This window comes from Rutidosis leptorrhynchoides, chromosome 4 (assembly GCF_046630445.1).
Source record: "Rutidosis leptorrhynchoides isolate AG116_Rl617_1_P2 chromosome 4, CSIRO_AGI_Rlap_v1, whole genome shotgun sequence".
NCBI lineage: Eukaryota > Viridiplantae > Streptophyta > Magnoliopsida > Asterales > Asteraceae > Rutidosis > Rutidosis leptorrhynchoides.
This window is the reverse complement of record NC_092336.1, coordinates 389,713,916-389,736,566: the sequence shown is the minus strand read 5'-3', so window position 1 is coordinate 389,736,566 and position 22,651 is coordinate 389,713,916. Positions and strand designations below refer to the sequence as shown.

The 22,651-nt window shown below is 34.4% G+C and overlaps 2 protein-coding genes across 2 annotated transcripts; one reads left to right on the top strand and one right to left on the bottom strand.

The window, feature by feature from the left end:
• Positions 1-535: 535 nt before the first annotated feature.
• Positions 536-17,960, bottom strand: LOC139841909 (uncharacterized). Its single transcript, XM_071832095.1, has 3 exons — positions 17,666-17,960; positions 889-1,008; positions 536-768 (listed from the first exon to the last, which is right to left on the bottom strand). The coding sequence occupies exons 1-3, from the start codon at positions 17,958-17,960 to the stop codon at positions 536-538; spliced, it is 648 nt and encodes a 215-aa protein (XP_071688196.1).
• Positions 17,961-19,644: 1,684 nt separating this feature from the next.
• Positions 19,645-21,871, top strand: LOC139841908 (uncharacterized). Its single transcript, XM_071832094.1, has 3 exons — positions 19,645-20,542; positions 20,702-21,388; positions 21,849-21,871. Exons 1-3 carry the CDS (start codon positions 19,645-19,647, stop codon positions 21,869-21,871), a joined length of 1,608 nt encoding a protein of 535 aa, XP_071688195.1.
• The last annotated feature ends 780 nt before the right edge of the window (positions 21,872-22,651 follow it).

The window sequence follows — 22,651 nt, the reverse complement described above, 5'->3', positions numbered from 1 at the left end:
GGCATATTTTCGATGGCCTCTATTTTCTTTGGATTTGCGCGTATACCGCGCTCAGTGATTATATGACCAAGAAACTTTCCTTTCTCTTCTACAAAACTACACTTTGACGGATTGAGCTTCATGTTTATCTTCCTCAATGATGCAAATGTTTCTAATATATCTTCCAACAAACCTTGCTCTGTTATGCTTTTTATCACCAAATCATCAACATATGCCTCTAAATTTCTGCCAATTTGACCTTTAAAAGCCTCGTCTATTACGCGTTGGTATGTTGCTCCGGCATTTTTTAAACCAATCGGCATCTTGGTATAACAATATATGCCCTGGCTGGTGTGAAAGGTAGTTTTATCCTCATCATCTGCTACCATCTGTATCTGATGGTATCCTTTGTACGCGTCCAAAAAGCATTTATACCGGAATTCGGATAGCGAATCGACTTTCCAATCTATTTCTGGTAGAGGATAATTATCTTCGGGACAGGCCTTGTTGATGTCTTTGAAGTCAACACACATGCGCCAAGACCCATCAGGATTTTTCACAGTACCGGGTTTGCCACCCACGTTTGGTACCTCACTTCTCGTAATATATTTGCTTTGACCAATTTGTCAACTTCTGCCTTCAACCATTTGCTTCTTTCCGGTGCCATACCGCATTTCTTTTGGCGTACCGGTGTCAGACTTAGGTTTGCATTAAGCTTATGCTCAGCTATTTCTCTTGGTACACCATTCATGTCTGCTTCTTTCCATGAAAAGACATCCGTATTAGAGGCTAATATGTTACGGAGCTTAAACTTTGTTTCATCAGACAATCCTCCGCCGATTTTAATTTTCTGCTTTGGATATCGCGGGTTTGCGATGATCCTGCAGCTTCGGAGCTATTCTTCTTCACTTGGCTGTTTTTCGGCTTGTTCTACAGCCGCAACACTTGCATCTTGTGTTTCCGACCTTATCGTCGTGATTCCTAGTAGAGTTGGGAACTTTATGAGACCATGCACTGTGGATGGAATAGCTGTCAATTTTTGCAAAGTTGTGCGTCCTAAAAGCGCATTGTATTTTGATGTTATGCGAGGCGTATATGAAATAGCTTTTATTTTACTAGGAAATACTATTAAATATGTACAATTTTACACAAGATATTTATTTATTTATAGAATGGATATACTTAAACCTTGCTACAACATTTATAGGCAGTGTACCTAATCGTACAGTAGTGTAGTTTTTAGTAAGTCCGGTTCGTTCCACGGGGAAATCTTTTAAACAAAGCTTAACGCTATATTAGTTTTATCTTATAAAAATACAAATATATATAAGTAATATTATTATTAAAAAAGGGGGTTTTTACCGTTTAATGACCGGTTTGTCGATTTTAAAACTTTAGTCGCAGTTAAATCCTAATGTAAAATATTAAATAAATAAAAGACTTAATTTAAAGCGTAAAATAAATAACGATAATGAAATTGCAATAAATAAAAGTGCGATGAAATAAAATTGCGATAATTAAAAAGTGCGATAATTAAAAGTGCAATTAAATACAATGACAATAAATAAAAATGTGATAATTAGAAGTGCAATTAAATATGAAAATAAAGGAATTATGCTTATTTAAACTTCCGTAATCATGATGTTTGATGTGTTGATTTTAGTTTATTCCCATGGGTTAATTGTTCTTTTATCTTGGATTATTCAATATGTCCGTCTGGTTTTTGTCCATAACAGTCCATCAGTCATAAATATAAAGTGCGAGTGTCCTCGTCAAATTATCCTTATATCCGAAGTCAAATATTCCAACTAATTGGGGACTTAAACTGTAACAAGGTCTTAATACTTTGTTTAATAATTACACCAAGTGTCCTTGTACATAATTTCACCCTTGTTTTAATAATTCCATAGACTATTAATCCATTCCCGTGTCCGGTTAAATGAACGATTATTCGTACATATAAATATCTCGCCCATCGTGTCCGATTGAGTGTATATGGTTATTTATAGGTATGTCCAATTGTAAATCTTTATATTAAAATTAACAAACTATCATTTAGTTAAACAAATATAAAGCCTATTAATAGCCCATAGTCTAATTTCCACAAGTGTCGTTCTTTTGTCCAAACCCCAGTTATGGTACAAAGCCCAATTACCCAATTTTAGTATTTAGCCCAACATCATGATTACTTCGGCATTAAATAAGCATAATAATAACTTAGCTACGAGACATTAATGAAAATAACATAAACATAACTTACAGTGGGTGTTATTAGCGTAGTGGTACACGGACAGAGTTTCGACTTACAAAACCTTAAAACATTCGACTAATCGATCCTTATTATTATCACTAACTTAAAATTAAAATTACAAATTGAGATTACGATTTGGAGTGATACTTGATACATAAAAATGGGGAAAGAAAAATATATATAAAATATAAAAGGTATATATAAATCCTCGAAATGCATGTTCTTTTATAGGCAGAGAGTGCTCTGCGAGTGCGGTGCATTTTGGTCTTCAAAGCTCCGCGAGTGCGGAGGTCATGATTCCAGCTCATCCAAGTTTGGATCTTAGTCTGCCGACGGATTTTATTATAAATATAATATAAATATATAATTTATATAATTAATTATATATTATATTATATTTATATACATAATTAATTTATAATTTCTGATCCGTTGCGTCGTACGTTGAAAGCTAGTTCATGTCTCAGTTTCGGATTTTCGAACGTCCTTTCGTATTATTTAATATCTTGTACTTTGCATTTTGCGGCTTGTACTCTTGTAATTTTGAGACGTTTCTCATCAATAATTGGAACCTCTTTGATTGTACTTTGTACTTTTGAGCTTTTTGGTCGTTTGCGTCTTCAATTCATCGCATCTTTATTTTGTCTTCACCTTTTATTATTTAAACGAATATCACTAGTAAATAGAACAATTGCAACTAAAAGCTTGTCTTTCTTGAGGGATAATGCTATGAAATATATGTTCGGTTTTAGCATTATCAAATATTCCCACACTTGAGCATTGCTTGTCCTCAAGCAATATAGTCTTGAAATATACTAGAATCACTTCTTTATTCTTCACACTTTGTACATCGGTGATTTCTATACGGCGGTATAAACAATGGTAGTAACGATGTGGTTTACAGTCCCACATGACTATAAAAGTTTAGATCCATTAAGGAAATTGGATCTTTATGAAAACATTTGATCTTTTGAAAATTAAATCTAGCTTTTACCCTAGATAAGTTTTCCGGGATAACCCTTCACCGGTGTTTGTAAATTCTTTTTGTGGGTTTGGTGGGTTTCATATTTGAAATTTTTAGCTCAAAACTTAAGGTTTTGTGTCACCCACTTGCTAACCTTGTATTGGGAAAGCAACACGTCCAGTATACTTGCTCCGTATATTACCTTTCTGTAAAATACCGTCCGGTTGTAAAGGAAAGCGTTGAACAAGCAACTGTTAAGGCAATGTCCCCTGACATGCTTTTAATTATGGTCTATAACGTATCGGATGCAATTACTATCCTTTGTAGGAGCAATAGTAAAGCTCACCCTTATAATTTTTCGGTCTGGCACAAGGTCCTGTCTTTGACCATGCTATACAACCACCATTCTTACGGTTGACACTCGATTTGGTTCAGGTGACCTAATGAATTCCAGGTGAATTCCTAGGATTTTACGTTCAATGGTAATGAACGCATTAAAAATAGGTTTTCAGAAAACAAATCGGTTTGTAATTTTGATCAAAATATTTTCTCGTTCAAGCTCGAGTTTAGATATCATTGAATTCCATGAGTTTGTAATTCTCAATCTTTAAGGTCAATCTCTAGGATTGAGTAATATCAGGCTTAAAAGCTGATTTTTGATCTTTAAGGAGATTATCCTTTCTGGGGATCTGATTCATTAGTCTTATCCAGCTAATTTGCACGGCGTCCTCCCCATTTTACAAGACAGATCCTCTCATGGCTAGGATAAGTCTGACCACTTGGCGACCCTGTTTTATGCTGAGGTCCGTGGATTTCCTGCTGATTTTAGAGATGACTTTTCTAGGTTTTTCGTCAACCGACAGCTGGTCTGGACGACAACTTCATGACCTAAATCAAGAAGCGCATTTCTTTTTCTGAAGACTTTACTTCCTTTTAACGATGGAATTGATTCATCGTGTAGATCCATCTTTCTTTCAAATATATTATAATAAATCGGGTAAAACTGTTTAGTTTAGTCCAAAGCAAAAGTATCTTCAATTATTTGTTACAGAAATATGTGACATATGTTTAAGATAACTTGGTAAATTTTCCCACACTTGGCTTTTATTTTCTTTTATTTGCCTTTTTATTGTCCTCTATTCCATTTTAAATGAATTCTAATATTTTGGTTTGTTTCTCAATTTATGTCCTTTCCGAGGTAACAATAATTTCGGTGTTAACAACTAGTTTTATCGTTCATAAATATTTATAAACATGATTTTGAATTCATTTAATTGAAAATTTTGAAAAATTTTACTAGAAATGGGTAGTCAGTATATAAGACTAGGGCTGTTCTTTGTTATCAGAGAGCACTAGATTCTAATACAACTACTGTGTTACTAGTATTTTTAATGGTAACTAAGTGTTTAAGTTAAAAATTTTAAAAATCCGAAAGAATTTAACCCCTTCCCACACTTAAGATCTTAAAATGCCCTCATTTGCAAGAAATCAGTAACAATTTAAATTATTGAGGGTGATTAGCGTAGAAAAATGATTAAATTTTACCAAAGTTTCCAAACATATTGGCGTTTGTTTGCTGAATGATAAATGGTGCACATCATTTGTTCATTCCGTCTGTTGGTACATCACATTTGTTTTTTTCGTTTCGTCGTCAAAATTAATAGCTTTTGCTGAACTTAATGCCAGTCTTTGAAAATGCGCTGTTTTACCCTGTTTTGTACATGAGATAAACTGCAAACACATATATACATATTTTTGAAGTTGGGTTTTCACACCACATTCAAAAATTATTAAAATCTAATAAAGTTAGAAAATTATAAAAGCTATTATAATAATAAAATAAGAAATAAGAAATAAGAAAATTAAGAATTAGTAACATTACAATAAAATAAACAAAAATAGAAAATTACGGATGAGGAGGATGGTTCCAGTATGGGTCCCAAGCATATCCATAGATATTGTAAAATGCTTGGGCCGGGTCATATGTAGGATATGGTGGTCGGCTCTCTAATGTCCAAGGAGCAAATTCGGGCATAACGGTAGGAATGTAGTTTCTACCTACGTGTGTACAATGACTTATGATTTGGCTTTGATGATACTGCCAATCTTGAAATGCTTTTTGTCTAGCCATTTCATACTCGTGTCGAGACATAAAAATTTGCATTTCCGTCATTGAATTACCCCCTCCCGGTTGACCTTGCTGTTGATCTCTCTCAACCTGTGGATGCCTGCCATCATAACGTGCTGCCGCGTTGTTTTATTTTTTTAAGACCTTAGCACCATGATAAACACGCAAATCTATTCTATCGCGGGGTTCTAGTTCTGCCATTAATATTCCCCCCGACTTCTATCCACACCGAGATATTCAACAATTAAAGTAATAAATATACCACCTCCTATTATGCTACCACGCCTCATACCCCTAACCATAGTTAATAAATAATAATCCACACAAAAAGGTATACTTACTGCGCTCTGTGGGTCTCGAATACACATGTGGTAAAACAAATCCTGTTCATTTACCTTTTCCTTATTCTTACCTCGTTGTGTAATCGAATTGGCTAAAAACCTATGGATTACTCTTAATTCAGCTCTATCAATATCAAGATAAGAGTATAATCCCCCCTGGAATTGGCGATGGCTAGTCATCCTACTCCATACATCATTCGTATCAAAATTCTCATCCACCCTCCTACCATAAACTATTAACCTCTGACAATCATAAGATGCTAGCTCCTCGGGCGTATATATACGTAAAGCCCGAGCCATATCTAGTAAAGACATATGGCGCATCTCCCCTCCTAATAAAAATCTAAGAAAACTACGATCGGTTAAAGTATCTACCCGATCATTTATTTCAATAGTACATAATAACTCTATACACCATTCTCTATACACAGGTCTACGCATGTTGAATAAACGTACCCAATCACTAAAAGTAGAATTACCATACCTTTGAGTAAGTAATTCCCTGATTGGCTCGGCTAATTCCACTACCTCTAATGGTTCCCAATCTATAACTCTGGGTACCTCAACATTATTAGACACAAGGTTGTGCAGGTTCTTTTGATATTTTGGATAGTCTATCCAATATCTATCAAATCTCAAATTCGGATGTAAATCTGCCTCATGAATGTTTGAATATGAAACAATTGGGTGAGGCATATCTTGTCGGTATTGGTTATTAATTTCCTATTGATCTGCATCTTCCGGAGGAGCATTGCGAGCCTAGGATGAAGATTCACCCCTTTCAGTCTGCAAAATATATCAAACACAATTTTTGTGCATCCAAATATGCATTAGTTTTAGCAAAGTCATAAATCTTAAACAATTACAATGACATGTTTAATCCATATTAAACTCTATACACATTTTCAAAATATTAACAATTCTACACTTTTACAAATATACTTTTACAAAAATGTATACAAAGTTCCTTCGCATTTATCTTTTAAAACATGTCAAAAACAATCATTATAACAATTAAATAAGTTCCTCATGGCATTCATATCAATTAAATCAAGTTCATGCAATTTTGGTTCAAAAAGTCCACTATAATCTTCATAAATCATGTTTAGGATCAAAGTTTTGATTATTTAGCAACCTAAACATGTTACACTACTCAATTTAGCATAAACTAACAACAAAATTCGGCCATAACCTGTTTATATCAAAAAGCCCTAATTTTGCTCATGAACACAAATCCTAGATTATTCAAAAATTGAAGTTCAAAGCTTCTAATCATGTTAAATAGCATCAATCTAGGTTATACAAGCATAATACACAAACAATTGAAGTATTACACTAGAAAGCATCAAAATCGAATTAGGCATAAAATTGTTCAAGAACACTAAAAATTCGGATTAAATGGTGTTTAGGTGTAGAAATTTACCGATTTCCTTGAGTAATTCCTTGATAATAGCCTCCTCATTGTAATTTTATGAAAGATTTGATGAAAAATGGTGAAAAATCACGAATTTGGGCGATTTTTTGTGTGTGTTTTTCGCAGAAAATGGGTGTGGGTGGTGTACAAACTGGTCTGTTCGACCAGTTATATTTTTTTTTTCTGGATTTTATAAGCTCCGCGAGTGCGGTGGTGGTCCCACTAAAACCTCCGCGAGTCGCGGCTAATTTTTTATTTTTTTTATCGAAAACCTTATACTAACAAAACATAAATTAAATTTAAAATTTTATTTTTCCTTTTATTTAGGACGAGGTTGTTTCGGAACGATGTCCTAGTCCGTCCCTCGACAAAATTTTAAAATTTCGTCATTTCAAAACATTGTTTTAAAAGCAAAGATTTTTTGGGTTTTTTTTAATGTTTTTGGTATACTTTAGTTATATAAGATTAAAAATAATGATAATAAAATTTTTCGTCCCTCCCTTGGGTAAAGCAATTTCAGTTCAACGACCTAGTCTTCAACTCACGACGAATTTTAAAAATCATATTTTTAACTTAGCAAAATAAAGTAAATTTTTGTTTTTAAATTTACACCAAACTTAAATTTAAAATGCATAAAATTAAAAATTCATATTAAAAATTCACACCAAACTTAAATTATATTTTTGTTTTCATACATTTATATTAAAAATATTAATTTTTTCAAATATTTACAATTTTAAATATATATTAATTTTAACAAGTTTACAATATTATTTTAATATTAATTTTAAAAACAAAGTAAAAATAAAATTAAAAATCTTTTTGGTCTTTTATCCCACTTTAATCAATCAAATATTATCAAAAATATACGCCCCTCTTTTTGGTGAAGTAATTTCGGTTCAACGACCTAATTTAACTCATGACGAATTTTTGAAATATTTTGGGTTGATTGATTAAAGATATTTATACCTTAAGAATAAACGGTAAATTTCGCAGTGATGTAATAAATTTTTATATGATATCAATAATTTCGGTCATGCATACCTAATTTTATCGAATACCAATTTAATACTTTATAGCGAACAAATTAGCGTTTATTATCAAAAGGTTAAAAATAAAAATAAAAACTAAAAACTGAAAACTGTACAAACTTACCTGTGAGATAGTATTCTTAGTGATATGCGTTAGCCCACTCATAAGATAGTCGGACTAATTGGTTTTCCATAGCTACATAGGCGTAACCTCGAGCATTTAACGTTTTTTCTTCTAAACATATGAACGGTCCATCTCTGCATAAAGTAACAAATTCGGTCTTTGAATAGGTTTGATTATTTGAACATTTACCTTCGTGTGACCATTTTCCGCATTTGTGACATCTTTCAAGGTGTCGTGCTCTTCTTTTCGCTGCGGATTTTGATTTTCCTTTACCAAACTGTAACTTATTATTTTCGTTTCTGGATTCTTTTCTTACTCCGTCCAATTTACCTTTGATTAATGATACTATTTCACTTGGAAGTGTGTCATTATTACGTTTAGTGATCAAAGCGTGTAGCATCAGACCATGGTTTAATTCACAGGAAGTCTTCATCTCGTAAAACCTAAAAAAAATAAAAATTCAGAATGGGGGGAGAAGACTAGTTCTTTAGGGTCTGCTAGGGAAAGACCATTCGGGTCCCATTTCCGAGAACTACATGAAAACAGAAAATTTAACTCTAACAGAAATACATATTATCCTTTAAAGACTTGATTCTCCCCACACTTAGTTAGTTGTGGTGTCGAAATTGTGATTAACTTCGTTGTCAACTTCCATTGGACTATCTATGTAATGTTTAACTCTGTGACCAGTAACCTTAAATTCAATCCCATTTGAATTTATTAATTCTACAGTTCCGTATGGGAAAAACTATTTTGACTATGAATGGTCCAGACCATCTTGATTTTAATTTTCCAGGAAATAGCTTGAATCGTAAATTGAAATGAAGAACTCTGTCTCCTTCCTTAAATTCTTTTGAACTTCTGATTCTTTTATCATGCCATTTCTTTGTTCTTTCTTTATAGATTAACGAATTTTCGTATGCTTCATGTCTCAATTCTTCTAATTCGTTTAATTGACTTAACTGTAGACGTCCAGCTTCATGTAAATTAAGATTACATGTCTTCAAAGCCCAAAATGCTTTATGTTCAATTTCTACTGGAAGATGACATGCTTTTCCGTAAACGAGTTTAAAAGGTGTGGTTCCAATTGGAGTTTTGTAGGCTGTTCTAAAAGCCCAGAGTGCATCCTCCAATTTTATGGACCATTCCTTCGGATTTGATCCTACGATTTTCTCTAGAATACGTTTTAAAGCTCGGTTGGTATTTTCAACTTGTCCACTTGTCTATGGATGATATGCGGTTGAGATTTTATGAGTTACTCCATATCTTTTGAGAACTTTCTCAAGTTGGTTATTACAGAAATGAGTTCCCCGATCACTTATTAAAGCATTCGGTGTTTCAAACCTTGCAAAAAGACGTGCATCGTTAGTTGGGAGAGCTTGTGCTTCCGCCCAATTAGATACATAATCAATGGCAACGAGAATGTATAGATTATTATGAGATTTTGGAAATGGACCCATAAAGTCAATACCCCAAATGTCAAATACTTCACATACTTGAATGACATTTTGTGGCATTTCATCAAGTTGACTTATTTTTTTGGCCCTTTGACAAGCATCACAGGATTTGCAAAGAAGGTGTGCGTCTTTGTAAATTGTAGGCCAATAGAATCCAACATCGTAAACTTTTCTTGCTGTGAGTTGAGGCCCATAATGCCCTCCTGTTGGTCCTGTGTGACAATGGTTTAAAATTTTACTAGCTTCATCTCCGAATACACATCGGCGTATTATTCCATCGGGACAACTTTTAAACAAATGTGGATCTTCCCAGAAATAGTGTTTTATATCACTAAAGAATTTCTTTCGTTTTTGGTACGACAATCCTTTTTCAAGGAATCCACATACTAAGTAGTTTGCATAGTCTGCAAACCATGGAATTTCATTATAATCTATCTTCAATAGATATTCTTCAGGAAAGTTGTCTTGTATGGCCGATTCATTTAGAACTTCTAATTCAGGATTTTCAAGACGAGAAAGATGATCAGCGGCGAGATTTTCTGCTCTCTTTTATCTCGGATTTCAATATCAAACTCTTGTAAGAGTAAGATCCAACGGATTAATCTTGGTTTGGCATCTTGTTTCGAAAATAGGTATCTAAGAGCAGAATGGTCGGTATAGACCACCATTTTAGCTAGAACGAGATATGATCGAAATTTGTCAAAAGTAAAGACAATAGCAAGGAGTTCTTTTTCAGTAGTTGTGTAATTTGTTTGTGCTCCTTGTAACATCTTACTAGCATAATATATAGGTTGAAATCATTTTTCAATCCTTTGTCCTAAAACGGCTCCCATTGCAAAATCACTTGCATCGCACATTAGTTCAAACGGTTAATTCCAATTTGGAGTTATCATGATCGGCGCATTAATGAGTTTCTCTTTAAGAATATTAAAAGATTTGATGCATTCATCTAAAAAGATGAATGGAGCATCCTTTTCTAGGAGTTTATTCATAGGAGTGGCAATTTTAGAAAAATCTTTTATGAAACGTCAGTAAAAACCGGCATGCCCTAGAAAACTCCTAACTCCTCTAACATTGGTGGGATGTGGAAGTTTAGCAATTACATCTACTTTAGCTCTATCCACTTCAATTCCTTCCTTTGAAATTTTATGTCTAAGAACGATGCCTTCTTTAACCATGAAATGGCATTTCTCCCAATTAAGAGCTAGATTTGATTGTTCACATCTAATAAGCATTCGTTCAAGATTAACTAAACATGATTCAAAAGTATCACCGAAGACTGAAAAATCATCCATGAAAACTTCCATGCATTCTTCTATCATGTCGTGAAAGATCGCCATCATGCACCTTTGAAAGGTTGCAGGGGCGTTGCAAAGTCCAAATGGCATGCGTTTGTAAGCAAAAGTACCATAAGGGCACGTGAATGTGGTTTTCTCTTGATCCTCGGGTGCTATTGGAATTTGAAAATATCTGGAAAAACCATCAAGAAAACAATAGTAACTATTTCCGGCTAATCTTTCCAACATTTGATCAATAAAAGGTAAGGGAAAGTGATCTTTTCTGGTGGCGTCATTTAATTTTCTATAATCAATACAAACACGCCATCCTGGTACAGTCCTAGTAGGAATAAGCTCATTTTTCTCATTTGTAATGACAGTCATGCCACCCTTTTTAGGCACGCATTGAACTGGGCTTACCCATGGACTATCAGAGATTGGATAAATTAAACCTGCATCAAGCAGTTTAATAATTTCTTTCTTAACAACTTCTTGCATATAGGGATTTAGTCTTCTTTGACGTTGCACATATGTTTTATGACCTTCTTCCATAAGAATTTTATGTGTGCAATACGAAGGACTTATTCCTTTAATGTCATGAATCTTCCATGCAATAGCTGGTTTATGTGCTTTTAACACAGAAATAAGTTGAGATTTTTCATTTTCAGTAAGAGAAGATGATATTATTACAGGTAATTTAGATTCACCATGTAAATAAGCATATTCCAAATGGTTTGGAAGTGGCTTTAACTCTAATGTCGGTGGTTCTTCTATCGATGATTTATATCGATATCTGTCTTCTTCTTTTAGCATTTGAATTTCTTCTGTTGTTGGTTCATATCCATTAGCCATAAGTGTAGCTAACATTTCAGTTTCATCAATTGGTTCAGTACCTTCTCCTAAAGAACATTCTCCTGTTCCTTGTAATTCTAGAAATTCTTCTAACAATTCTGCATGTGAATCTGTAGTTTGAATATAATAACATGTATCATCTGCAGATTGCGGTTGTTGCATTGCTCTATCAACTGAAAAGGTAACACTCTCGTCCTCTATACTTAGGGTTAGTTTCTTACCAAACACGTCTATCATTGCTTTAGCCGTGTTTAAGAATGGTCTTCCTAATATGAGAGGAACTTGAGAATCTTCTTCCATGTCCAGAACAACAAAATCTACTGGAAATACTAAAGTACCAACTTTAACTAGCATGTTTTCCATTATCCCTCTAGGATATTTTATTGATCGATCGGCTAGTTGTATGCTTATTCTTGTTGGTTTCAATTCTCCAAGTCTAGTTTAGTGTATAATGAATACGGCATCAGATTTATACTAGCACCTAAGTCTGCCAATGCTTCTATTGAACTAAGACTACCCAGAAAACATGGAATTGTGAAACTTCCTGGATCTGATAATTTTTCTGGTATCTTATTCAACAGCACTGCAGAACAATTAGCATTCATAGTAAGAGCCGAGAGTTCTTCCATTTTCTTTCTATTCGTGATTAGATCTTTCAGAAATTTAGCATATCTAGGCATTCCTGAAATCACATCAATGAAAGGAAGATTGCCATTTATTTTTTTAAACATATCCAAGAATTTGGATTGCTCGGCTTCAAGTCTCTCTTTTCTCATTTTACTCGGGTAAGGAAGTGGTGGTTGGTATGGTTTAACATAAGGTTTAGCTTTAACTATGTTATCTTCATTAACCTTTTCAACTACCAGTTCTTTTTCCTTATCTTGATCAGGTTGTGGTTCTTGTGGAGTAGGAATAGTTTCCTCAGAAATTACAGGTATTTCAGGTGGTTTAAGTGTAATACCACTTCTTGTGGTAATGGCTTTAGCTGTTTCATTCTGGGGGTTAGCATTTGTATCACCAGGTAGACTTCCCGATTTTCTTTCACCTATTAACCTTGCTAGGTTGCTCACTTCTTGTTCCAGATTTTGAATAGAAGCTTGTTGATTTTTAAATGCTTGAGCATTTTATTCATTGGTTTGTTTCTGAGATGTGAAAAACTGAGTTTGAGATTCAACTAGCTTCGTCATTATATCTTCTAAATTCGGCTTTTTATCATCGGTTTGTGGTGGTTTGTTTTAAAAATTAGGTCTTTGCTGATTGTAAGTATTATTAGATACTTGTTGATTGCTAGGACCTTGTTGGTTGTTGTATGGAACATTTCGGTTATAATTCTGGTTTTGGTTGTAAATCGGTCTTGGCGGTTGATAATTATTCTGATAATTATTTCCAGGCCTTTGGTTTATGTATGAAACATTCTCTCTTTGTTCCATTGTTAGTTCAATACAGAGACAATCTTTGGTCAAATGTGGTCCTCCACACTGCTCACAACTAATTCGTATTGAGTGAATATCCTTAGTCATCTTTTCCATTCGTCTCTCGACAGCATCTATCTTTGCGGAAATGGAATCTAAGTCATGGCTAGAATCAGCTCTAGCTGCTTTAGATGATCTAACGATATCTTTTTCTTGGTGCCACTCATGTGAGTGGGAAGCAGTGTTATCAATAATTTTGTAAGCATCAGTTTCTGTTTTCTTCATAATAGAACCACCAGCTGCTATATCGATGTCTTTCCTTGTAGTGATGTCGCATCCTTGGTAGAATATTTGTACTATTTGACAGGTGTCTAAACCATGTTGTGGACATCCTCTCAATAACTTTCCAAATCTGGTCCATGCCTCATATAGAGTTTCATTTGGTTTCTGTGTGAACGTAACAATTTCTCCTTGAAGTCTTACGGCTTTAAATGCCGGAAAGAATTGTTTAAGAAATTTTTCAACTAAAACGTCCCATGTATCAATCGCCCCTTCAGGTAATGATTCTAACCAATCTTTGGCTTCTCCTTTTAAAGTTCAGGGAAATAACATGAGATATATCTGTTCATCCTCAACTTCTCTTATTTTAAATAGAGTGCAGATCCTATTAAAGGTACGAAGATGTTCATTTGGATCTTCCTTCGGCGCACCACTAAATTGGCATTGATTAGTCACCATATGTAGAATTTGTCCTTTGATTTCATAATCTGGCGCATTAGTGTCAGGTTGAGTAATTGCGTGACCTTGGCCAGTGCTTTTAGCTCTCATTCGGTCTTCCATACTTAAAGGTTCCAGATTTTCCATGATTAAATTTGTTGAATCTGAATCACTAGAGGATTCTGATTTAATGGTTGGTTCCTCAACAATCTCTGTTTGAATGATTGGTGGTTCCGGAGGAAAGATTAGTGGTTCAGGATCTCGAAATCGTCCCTGAATATTCTCTGGATTCTCAATTGTGAGGTCGGGTTCAAAAAATGGATTATCGGAAATTTGAATTGGAGTACTTGGTCGACTGGATGACGATTCTAAATAAAAATCAACGACGACAATATTTGCTAGATGTCTTGATCGAGTTACAGGTGGTGAACGTACAAAAGGTGGTGAACGTTTTGCTCGGTGCATTCACTGAATATCCTATTAGTTTTTTTAAAAAGAAAGAAAAATTATATAAGTTATCCAATTAATAGACTTTTCTGATTTTGCCCACGTTTCGAATAGCCAAAAGATGCAGCAGAGGGGCAGGATTCGTTTGGTCTCAATATAATTGAGTACTGTTTGGCTCCAATAACCCGGTCCACGTACAAATCCAACTATTACTACGAACCAGAAAATTTTGATGTCTATCAATTTAACCACTTAAAACAATTTTTCGTTTGAAATTTAAAGAAATATTAGATAAGAAATAGAGAAAATTCTAAGTCCTAAAAACTAGAATGGCGAGAAATAAGAAAGAAAAAAAGCGCGTCGAAAAACGTCGAAAAAATAAAAAGGCGAAAAATAATAGGCGTCGAAAAATAAAAATAAGAAAGTAGCGCGTCTAAACTTAAAAAGGCACTAAAAACTGAAAATTAAAATTTGCGTCTAAAAATATTAAAGCTTAAAAGAAATACTATATCCCAAATGGCAATAACTTAAAAAGGAACTAAAAACTAAAAACGGTATCGCAAAATTCTAAAGCACCTAGATCTTAGTCTAAAGAAAAAGCACTTGAGGGATTTAACGGCAAAGCCTAAAAATCTAGAAATAAAAATAACTATGGCAAATACTATATTTAAAACTAAGTACGAACGATAAAAAAAATACAAATTATGCTAAAACAAATAAAAAGATACAAAATATAAAAATAAACTTAAAGTTTATAAAATTATAATTTTTATAAAAATATTATTTTTATATTATTTATTTTATAAAAGTATTAATTTTATAATTTTTAAAACTAATTAAACTAAATAAAAAAATTAATTAAAACTAAAACAAATTAATTAAATATTTAAAACCTAATTAGGGTTAATAATAATAATTATTATTAATAAAACTCTAAACTGTAATTAATGCGTACTATGTTGACCTGTCAGAGGACCTCCGCGAGTGCGGTTAGTCCCAGTTCAAAAGCTCCGCGAGTCACGGAGGGGTCAGTTTCAGCTGAGAAAGGTTCGATTTTTATGCAGGATCAGATTTTTTATTTTTTATTTTTTTACTTTTTCTGTTTTATAAAATATAAAAAATATAAATATAACTTAAATAAAAATTTAATTTTAAAACTAAAATAAAAATACTTATTTACTTTATAAATATTATAAACTCTTAAAAATATAAATATATTATTTTTTTTCTTCTTATTTTTAGCGTTGCGCTTTCGGCGTTTAAGTTCCCCGGCAGCGGCGCCAAAAATACTTGATGTTATGCGAGGCGTATATGAAATAGCTTATATTTTACTAGGAAATACTATTAAATATGATACAATTTTACACAAGATATTTATTCATTTATAGAATGGATATATCTAAACTTTGCTACAACACTTATAGGCAGTGTATCTAATCGTACAGTAGTGTAGTTTTTAGTAAGTCCGGTTCGTTCCACAGGGAAATCTTTTAAACAAAGTTTAACGCTATATTAGTTTTATCTTATAAAAATACAAATATATATAAGTAATATTATTATTATAAAAAGGAGGTTTTTACCGTTTAATGACCGGTTTGTCGATTTTAAAACTTTAGTCGCAGTTAAAACCTAATGTAAAATATTAAATAAATAAAAGACTTAATTTAAAGCGTAAAATTAATAACGATAATGAAATTGCAATAAATAAAAGTGCGATGAAATAAAATTGCAATAATTAAAAAGTGTGATAATTAAAAGTGCAATTAAATACAATGACAATAAATAAAAATGTGATAATTAGAAGTGCAATTAAATATGAAAATAAAGGAATTATACTTATTTAAACTTCCGTAATCATGATGTTTGACGTGTTGATTTTAGTTTATTCCCATGGATTAATTGTTCTTTGTCCTGGATTATTCAATATGTCCGTCTGGTTTTTGTCCATAACAGTCCATCAGTCATAAATATAAAGTGCGAGTGTCCTCATCAAATTATCCTTATATCCGAAGTCAAATATTCCAACTAATTGGGGACTTAAACTGTAACAAGGTCTTAATACTTTGTTTAATAATTACACCAAGTGTCCTTGTACATAATTTCACCCTTGTTTTAATAATTCCATAGACTATTAATCCATTCCCGTGTCCGGTTAAATGAACGATTATTCGTACATATAAATATCCCGCCCATCGTGTCCGATTGAGTGTATATGGTTATTTATAGGTATGTCCAATTGTAAATCTTTATATTAAAATTAACAAACTATCATTTAGTTAAACAAATATAAAGCCCATTAATAGCCCATAATCTAATTTCCACAAGTGTCGTTCTTTTGTCCAAACCCCAATTATGGTACAAAGCCCAATTACCCAATTTTAGTATTTAGCCCAACATCATGATTACTTCGGCATTAAATAAGCATAATAATAACTTAGCTATGAGACATTAATGAAAATAACATAAACATAACTTACAGTGGGTGTTATTAGCGTAGTGGTACACGGACAGAGTTTCGACTTACAAAACCTTAAAACATTCGACTAATCGATCCTTATTATTATCACTAACTTAAAATTAAAATTACAAATTGAGATTACGATTTGGAGTGATACTTGATACATAAAAATGGGGAAAGAAAAATATATATAAAATATAAAAGGTATATATAAATCGTCGAAATGCATGTTCTTTTATAGGCAGAGAGTGCTCCGTGAGTGCGGTGCGTTTTGGTCTTCAAAGCTCCGCGAGTGCGGAGGTCATGATTCCAGCTCATCCAAGTTTGGATCTTAGTCTGCCGACGGATTTTATTATAAATATAATATAAATATATAATTTATATAATTAATTATATATTATATTATATTTATATACATAATTAATTTATAATTTCCGATCCGTTGCGTCGTACGTTGAAAGCTGGTTCATGTCTCGGTTTCGGATTTTCGAACGTCCTTCCGTATAATTTAATATCTTGTACTTTGCATTTTACGGCTTGTACTCTTGTAATTTTGAGACGTTTCTCATCAATAATTGGAACCTCTTTGATTGTACTTTGTACTTTTGAGCTTTTTGGTCGTTTGCTTCTTCAATTCATCGCATCTGTATTTTATCTTCACCTTTTATTATTTAAACGGATATCACTAGTAAATAGAACAATTGCAACTAAAAGCTTGTCGTTCTTGAGGGATAATGCTATGAAATATATGTTCGTTTTTAGCATTATCATATTTCGAGTAAGACCTTACTACAGCAAATTCTACTGTTGTACTTCTTACTAACTCCTTATTATCATCATCTACCAGTTCTAATTCCAATTCGATGATCCTAATTGGCCATGCGGACTCCCCAGAAAACCCTGATAATGCGGTGCTAGGAGCTATTATCTTAGCTCGTACTGCTCTAGGCAGCAACCAGAAATAATGTACATACATTATATCAACACCGCAACCAGTGTCTACGTGCAATCGTTTTATGATGTACCCATAGCTTTTAATGCTCCCTTTAATTGTGAATCCGAGGGTTCTTGCGCTACGGCCGGAAATAGGATGGGAGCGTTTTCCCATTCCTCTGACGATTCTAATTTGCGTCTCTGATTTTCCCGCCAGTCACCATGTTAATGGTTTTGTCCGTTTCCCTTCCATCATTATTTCTTTGCCATGGATACTCTTTTTCTCCTTTTGGCTTCTCACTTGATATTTTTCCACCTTTCTTCAACTGTTGCAATCTTCCTCTTTTAAGTTCAGTGACTACCTTTTCGATTAAATACCGACATTCATTGGTTTCATGACCATAATCATCATGAATATCGCAAAATTTTCTTTTACCTATATTCCCATATTTTGACAAAGGTATCGGGGGATCGAAGCTTTTGCATACTGCCTCTATAGCTAATATTTCTTTTGGTGTTTTCGTGAGGTCTTTTATCATGCAACATTATCAGCGTGGTTGTTTTTAAACCTTTGACTTCCTCCCCCTTGTTGTTATTAAACTTGCGATATTTATCACTATTGTAATTGATCATATACATAGCATTGTATATGTATATTTTATTTGCTAAAGGTTAAGAACAGAATTGCGCGAACTATAATCCAAAGTTATGGAATATTCGCTGAAAATAAGTAAAACAGTTATGCTTCCGCGCTTATAAAAGAATGCGGGTCATTTCAATAAATTTCCGCGGATAGTTAAGCAATCTGCAGACCGCGAATGTTTAGAATACTATAAAAATAGAGCATGGCCTCTCATTTATAGGTTGTTGATTCTTTGCCATTTGCCCAAGCCTTTGTGATTTCCACTTGTGATCTTGCCCAAGGGATTTTTACATCGCGCTAAGGTGAATCATGCTAATTGACAATCAAGACCGGGTCGGGGTGGTTGATCACTTGATTGCTAAAGTGAAAGACGATCATCGGGGCCCAAAATAATCATCAAACATCCCATCCTCCATCATAATATTATTGCAATCAATTCGTAATTAAGTAATTCATTAATTATGAATTGATCAATTGGCGCCATCCGTGGGACACGTTTTATGAATTAAACTTGAAATTTTTTGTTTTGTGCTGACAAACAATCAATTGCTTGGTTTAATTTAAATCGTGTATTGTTACGATGATTTGCAGGAAGTCGCTGAAGCGTATTAGTTGATTTGGTCGTTGAATATGGCAGCTAACATGAAACACGCAGGAGGTTCCATCAATGCTGATGAATTGGTTAATGATTCGCAAAATGCCTTGTTAAGTGGTATACAAGCACAAGTTAATACTATCGCGGGTAGTTCAGGGAAGGAATCGCTAGATAAAGCGCCTAGTGGCAATCCTGTTAACGCTGATTCGCAACTAAAGGTTGCTGCTGAAAAAATGGTTGCGCGCAGAAATTTGCAGCAACATCGTGAGGAAACCATCGCTGATGGTAAGCGATTAAAGGTTTTGACTGGCAAAGCAGACAAAATACTTGGCACGGCTATTAAGCAAGCTAGAAAAGATTTTTGCGAATCTCGTGTACCGCGAACTTACTTATGGCCGTTGAATGATTCTGGATCACAAGCTGATCGCTTAGTCACTGATCATCTCTATAGTGATAGCGATGGTGCGGATGAATGTGTTATCTTAAATTCTGTTTATAATTCGAAAAATGCGAAAGTGCCAAGAGAAGAGAATGAATTTTCTGATGATTCGGACAATGCGGAAGAATTTGTAAAAATTCTACAAGTTAAGCGAAGGTGACCACCAACACCTTTTCCTCGTCATGGGAATGAAGGTGAAGCATCTGATGCTGTGTTGCAAGGAAAGTGCTCAAAATTTTTTAGCAGATGCTTTTAGAAGCATTGCGCCTAAATCAATGCAACATACATTTGAGCAACCAAATTTTTTGCAAGATATGATCGCCATGTTTTGTGCAGACAATACTGATACTCGCACAAAAAAGGCCACTGAAATCACCACTGCTGCAGACAAGTTTGTCCAGCATATTTCTAATTATCCAATTGTTACACTGCCTATTGTGCCAGCGACGTTGGGAGTTTATTCAGGGTTAACTGACCCCTTAGACTTTTTGCAGCGATTTGAAGGTGTGGTAAGCACCTATAATTGGGATGAACCGGTTGCGTGCAGAGTATTCCCTATGGTCTTGCAAGGATCCGCTAGGGAGTGGTTTCATAGCCTGCAAGCTCGCAGTATCATTGGTTTCATTGATCTTCGCGATAAATTTTTGTTGCATTTTCAGAATCTTTTACCGCAGAAGAAAACAAATATAGAATGTCATGATATTAAACAAGGAAACAAAGAAACTCTGAGCACGTTACTTACGCGGTACATTTATGAGTGCCAAAAGATACCAAGTTTAAATGAAGACCAAAAAGTTTCTGGTTTTTTGCATGCTATTAACCCACAGCGACATCCAACACTTGTGCGAAGATTGCGAAGAGATGTTCCACCAACTTTTGCTAAGGTTCAACAGGAAACATATGACTATCTCCGTGGTGGAGAAGATAGTACTATAACTCCTACATGTGGGTGGGGTAAAGAAAAAAGTCGGCGGGATGACAATGATTCTTTTCGCGATGGCAACAGTGATAATTACCGCGGTAACGGTTTTTCGCGGAGAAATGGCGGCAGTGGTTACCTGCGAAATGATAGGTTTCAAGGTCAGAATGATAACCATGGATATGGTCGTCGAGATCGCTATTCTACGCGAAAATGGAACAATGAGTCTTTCAATATCATTCAGATGTTAACAAAAACGCCTAAGGAAATTTTGTTACAAGAAAGGGTTGCTAAGTCTTTTCCTGATCCGCAGCCTTTAGGGGAGAATAGCAGGCGGGATAGGTTAAAGTTTTGTGTTTTCCATGATGACTATGGTCATGACACCAATCGCTGTAGAGATTTAGTGGGACTGATCGCGGAGGCTTATGAGCAAGGCAAGCTGGACCATTTAATCGCGCAGGGTACTACAAGTACTGCGAATGCGATTATGATGCCTGCAGAAGCTAATGCTCCAAACGTACCAAATGTGGCTGAGAGGAAGGCTCCTGCGGTGAAAAATTTGGGAGTAAAAACAGTAAGTAAGAAAGAAAATCAGCGCGGAATTCAGGTCATTAACGTGGTAGAGGTGCAGGGCGAAATGTTGGTATTTCAAATATCTGAACAGATTGCAAGCTGGAAATGTCCTTCTATTACTTTTCCTCCTACAAATCTGACTACGAATGTAGACAAACCAGTGGTGGTTTCATGTCGCATTGCAAATACTGGTATAATGATTATGAAGGTTCATGTGGATACTGGTAGTAGTGTAGATGTTATGTACGAACAATGTTTTAGCAAACTGCCCGCAGATGTTCAGGCTTTGATGAAACCTACTGCGATTTCACTTGCAGGATTTTCAGGAGAGTCAACTTGGGCTATTGGTCAATTGGAGTTGCAAATTGAGCTAGTTGATGATTGCGATGAGTCGTTAAGGCGACAAGCTTTATTGAATCTTTATATAATGCGAAGTCAGTCGCGATTCAATATGATACTTGGGCGTACTGCTTTGCGCATGTTTGGCGCTATCCCTTCTACTATACATGGAATGGTTAAATTTTCTGCTAATAAGGGAATTGACATGCTAACTTCTGCAGAAGTAGAGCCATTTTGAGCTATGATTATGGCAAGTGAAAACACGGGTGTTGAGGGGCATTCAGTCCACTCTGAATAAGTGCAGAAATTTGTAGTAGAAAAAAAGTTATTATTTGTTTAGTCAAAATTTGATCAATGTTTGATATGCTACGATTGTATTCTGAACTTCGTATCGCGAAAAAGTAATGAATAAAGCAAAGTTAATTTCAGTGTTCGTAGTTGTTTTTATACAAAGCAAAAACACTGCGTGTGGCCACGCTTGGTGTTTATTTTTGCAGAATACAATTACTTATTTTTTATAACACTAAGTTAATATTTGTTCTGCGGATACTTTAGGTAAAATGGCATGGTTTCGCTAAACATGACCTGCTTAAATACTGTAATAATGCAAGAATGCATTGCAAATTAATATTTTAAAAACCAAGTGATGAAATTGTCCACTTGTGTTAAATTGTAAATATTGCGAAAGGATAAAATTTCCTAAGTATTTGATCTTGCCAATGCTTAGATGCTTCGCAATGCTAAATTTTCCTAAGGATCGATTTGTCGGACTTAGAAGATTCATAATGATTAAAAGATTGTTTCGCATAAAGTACGTGTTTGTTATGTGCACAATAGCGAATGTGGAAATTGCAAAGGGCAAGTCTGAATTATGAATATATAATAAAGTAAAGCGCTATATAAATAAGATAAGTTGCAACTGCGGAATGAAAGTATGTTACTAATATTAAGCGCGAAAAAGTGCGAATAATTACAAAAAACGCAATTAAGGATTGCGAAATAAATGTTTGAAATCTAACTAAGACAATCTAAAGCTCTAGCGCTTTAATGTCTGCAAAAGTAACGCCCTCTTGTTGAACCAGTTCCTCTAAGGCTGGTATGCTGACTTTCTCAACCTCCTTCTTTGCTCTCGCAAGCGCTTCTCGGGCATCATCTGTGGCACATATTTCTTCGGCCATATCTGAAGGGAGGGGTTGAGAGAGATCACCAAGTTTGCACAATAAGTCATACCACTCGCAGCGTGTAGCGAGTTTGGATGCTTGGGCATATGCTCGGAATTTTTCAGTGACTGGTTTCGAATCCATCACTTTGTCTGCGAATTTCGGTAGATACTTGACAAGCTGAGCGAATTCTTTTTC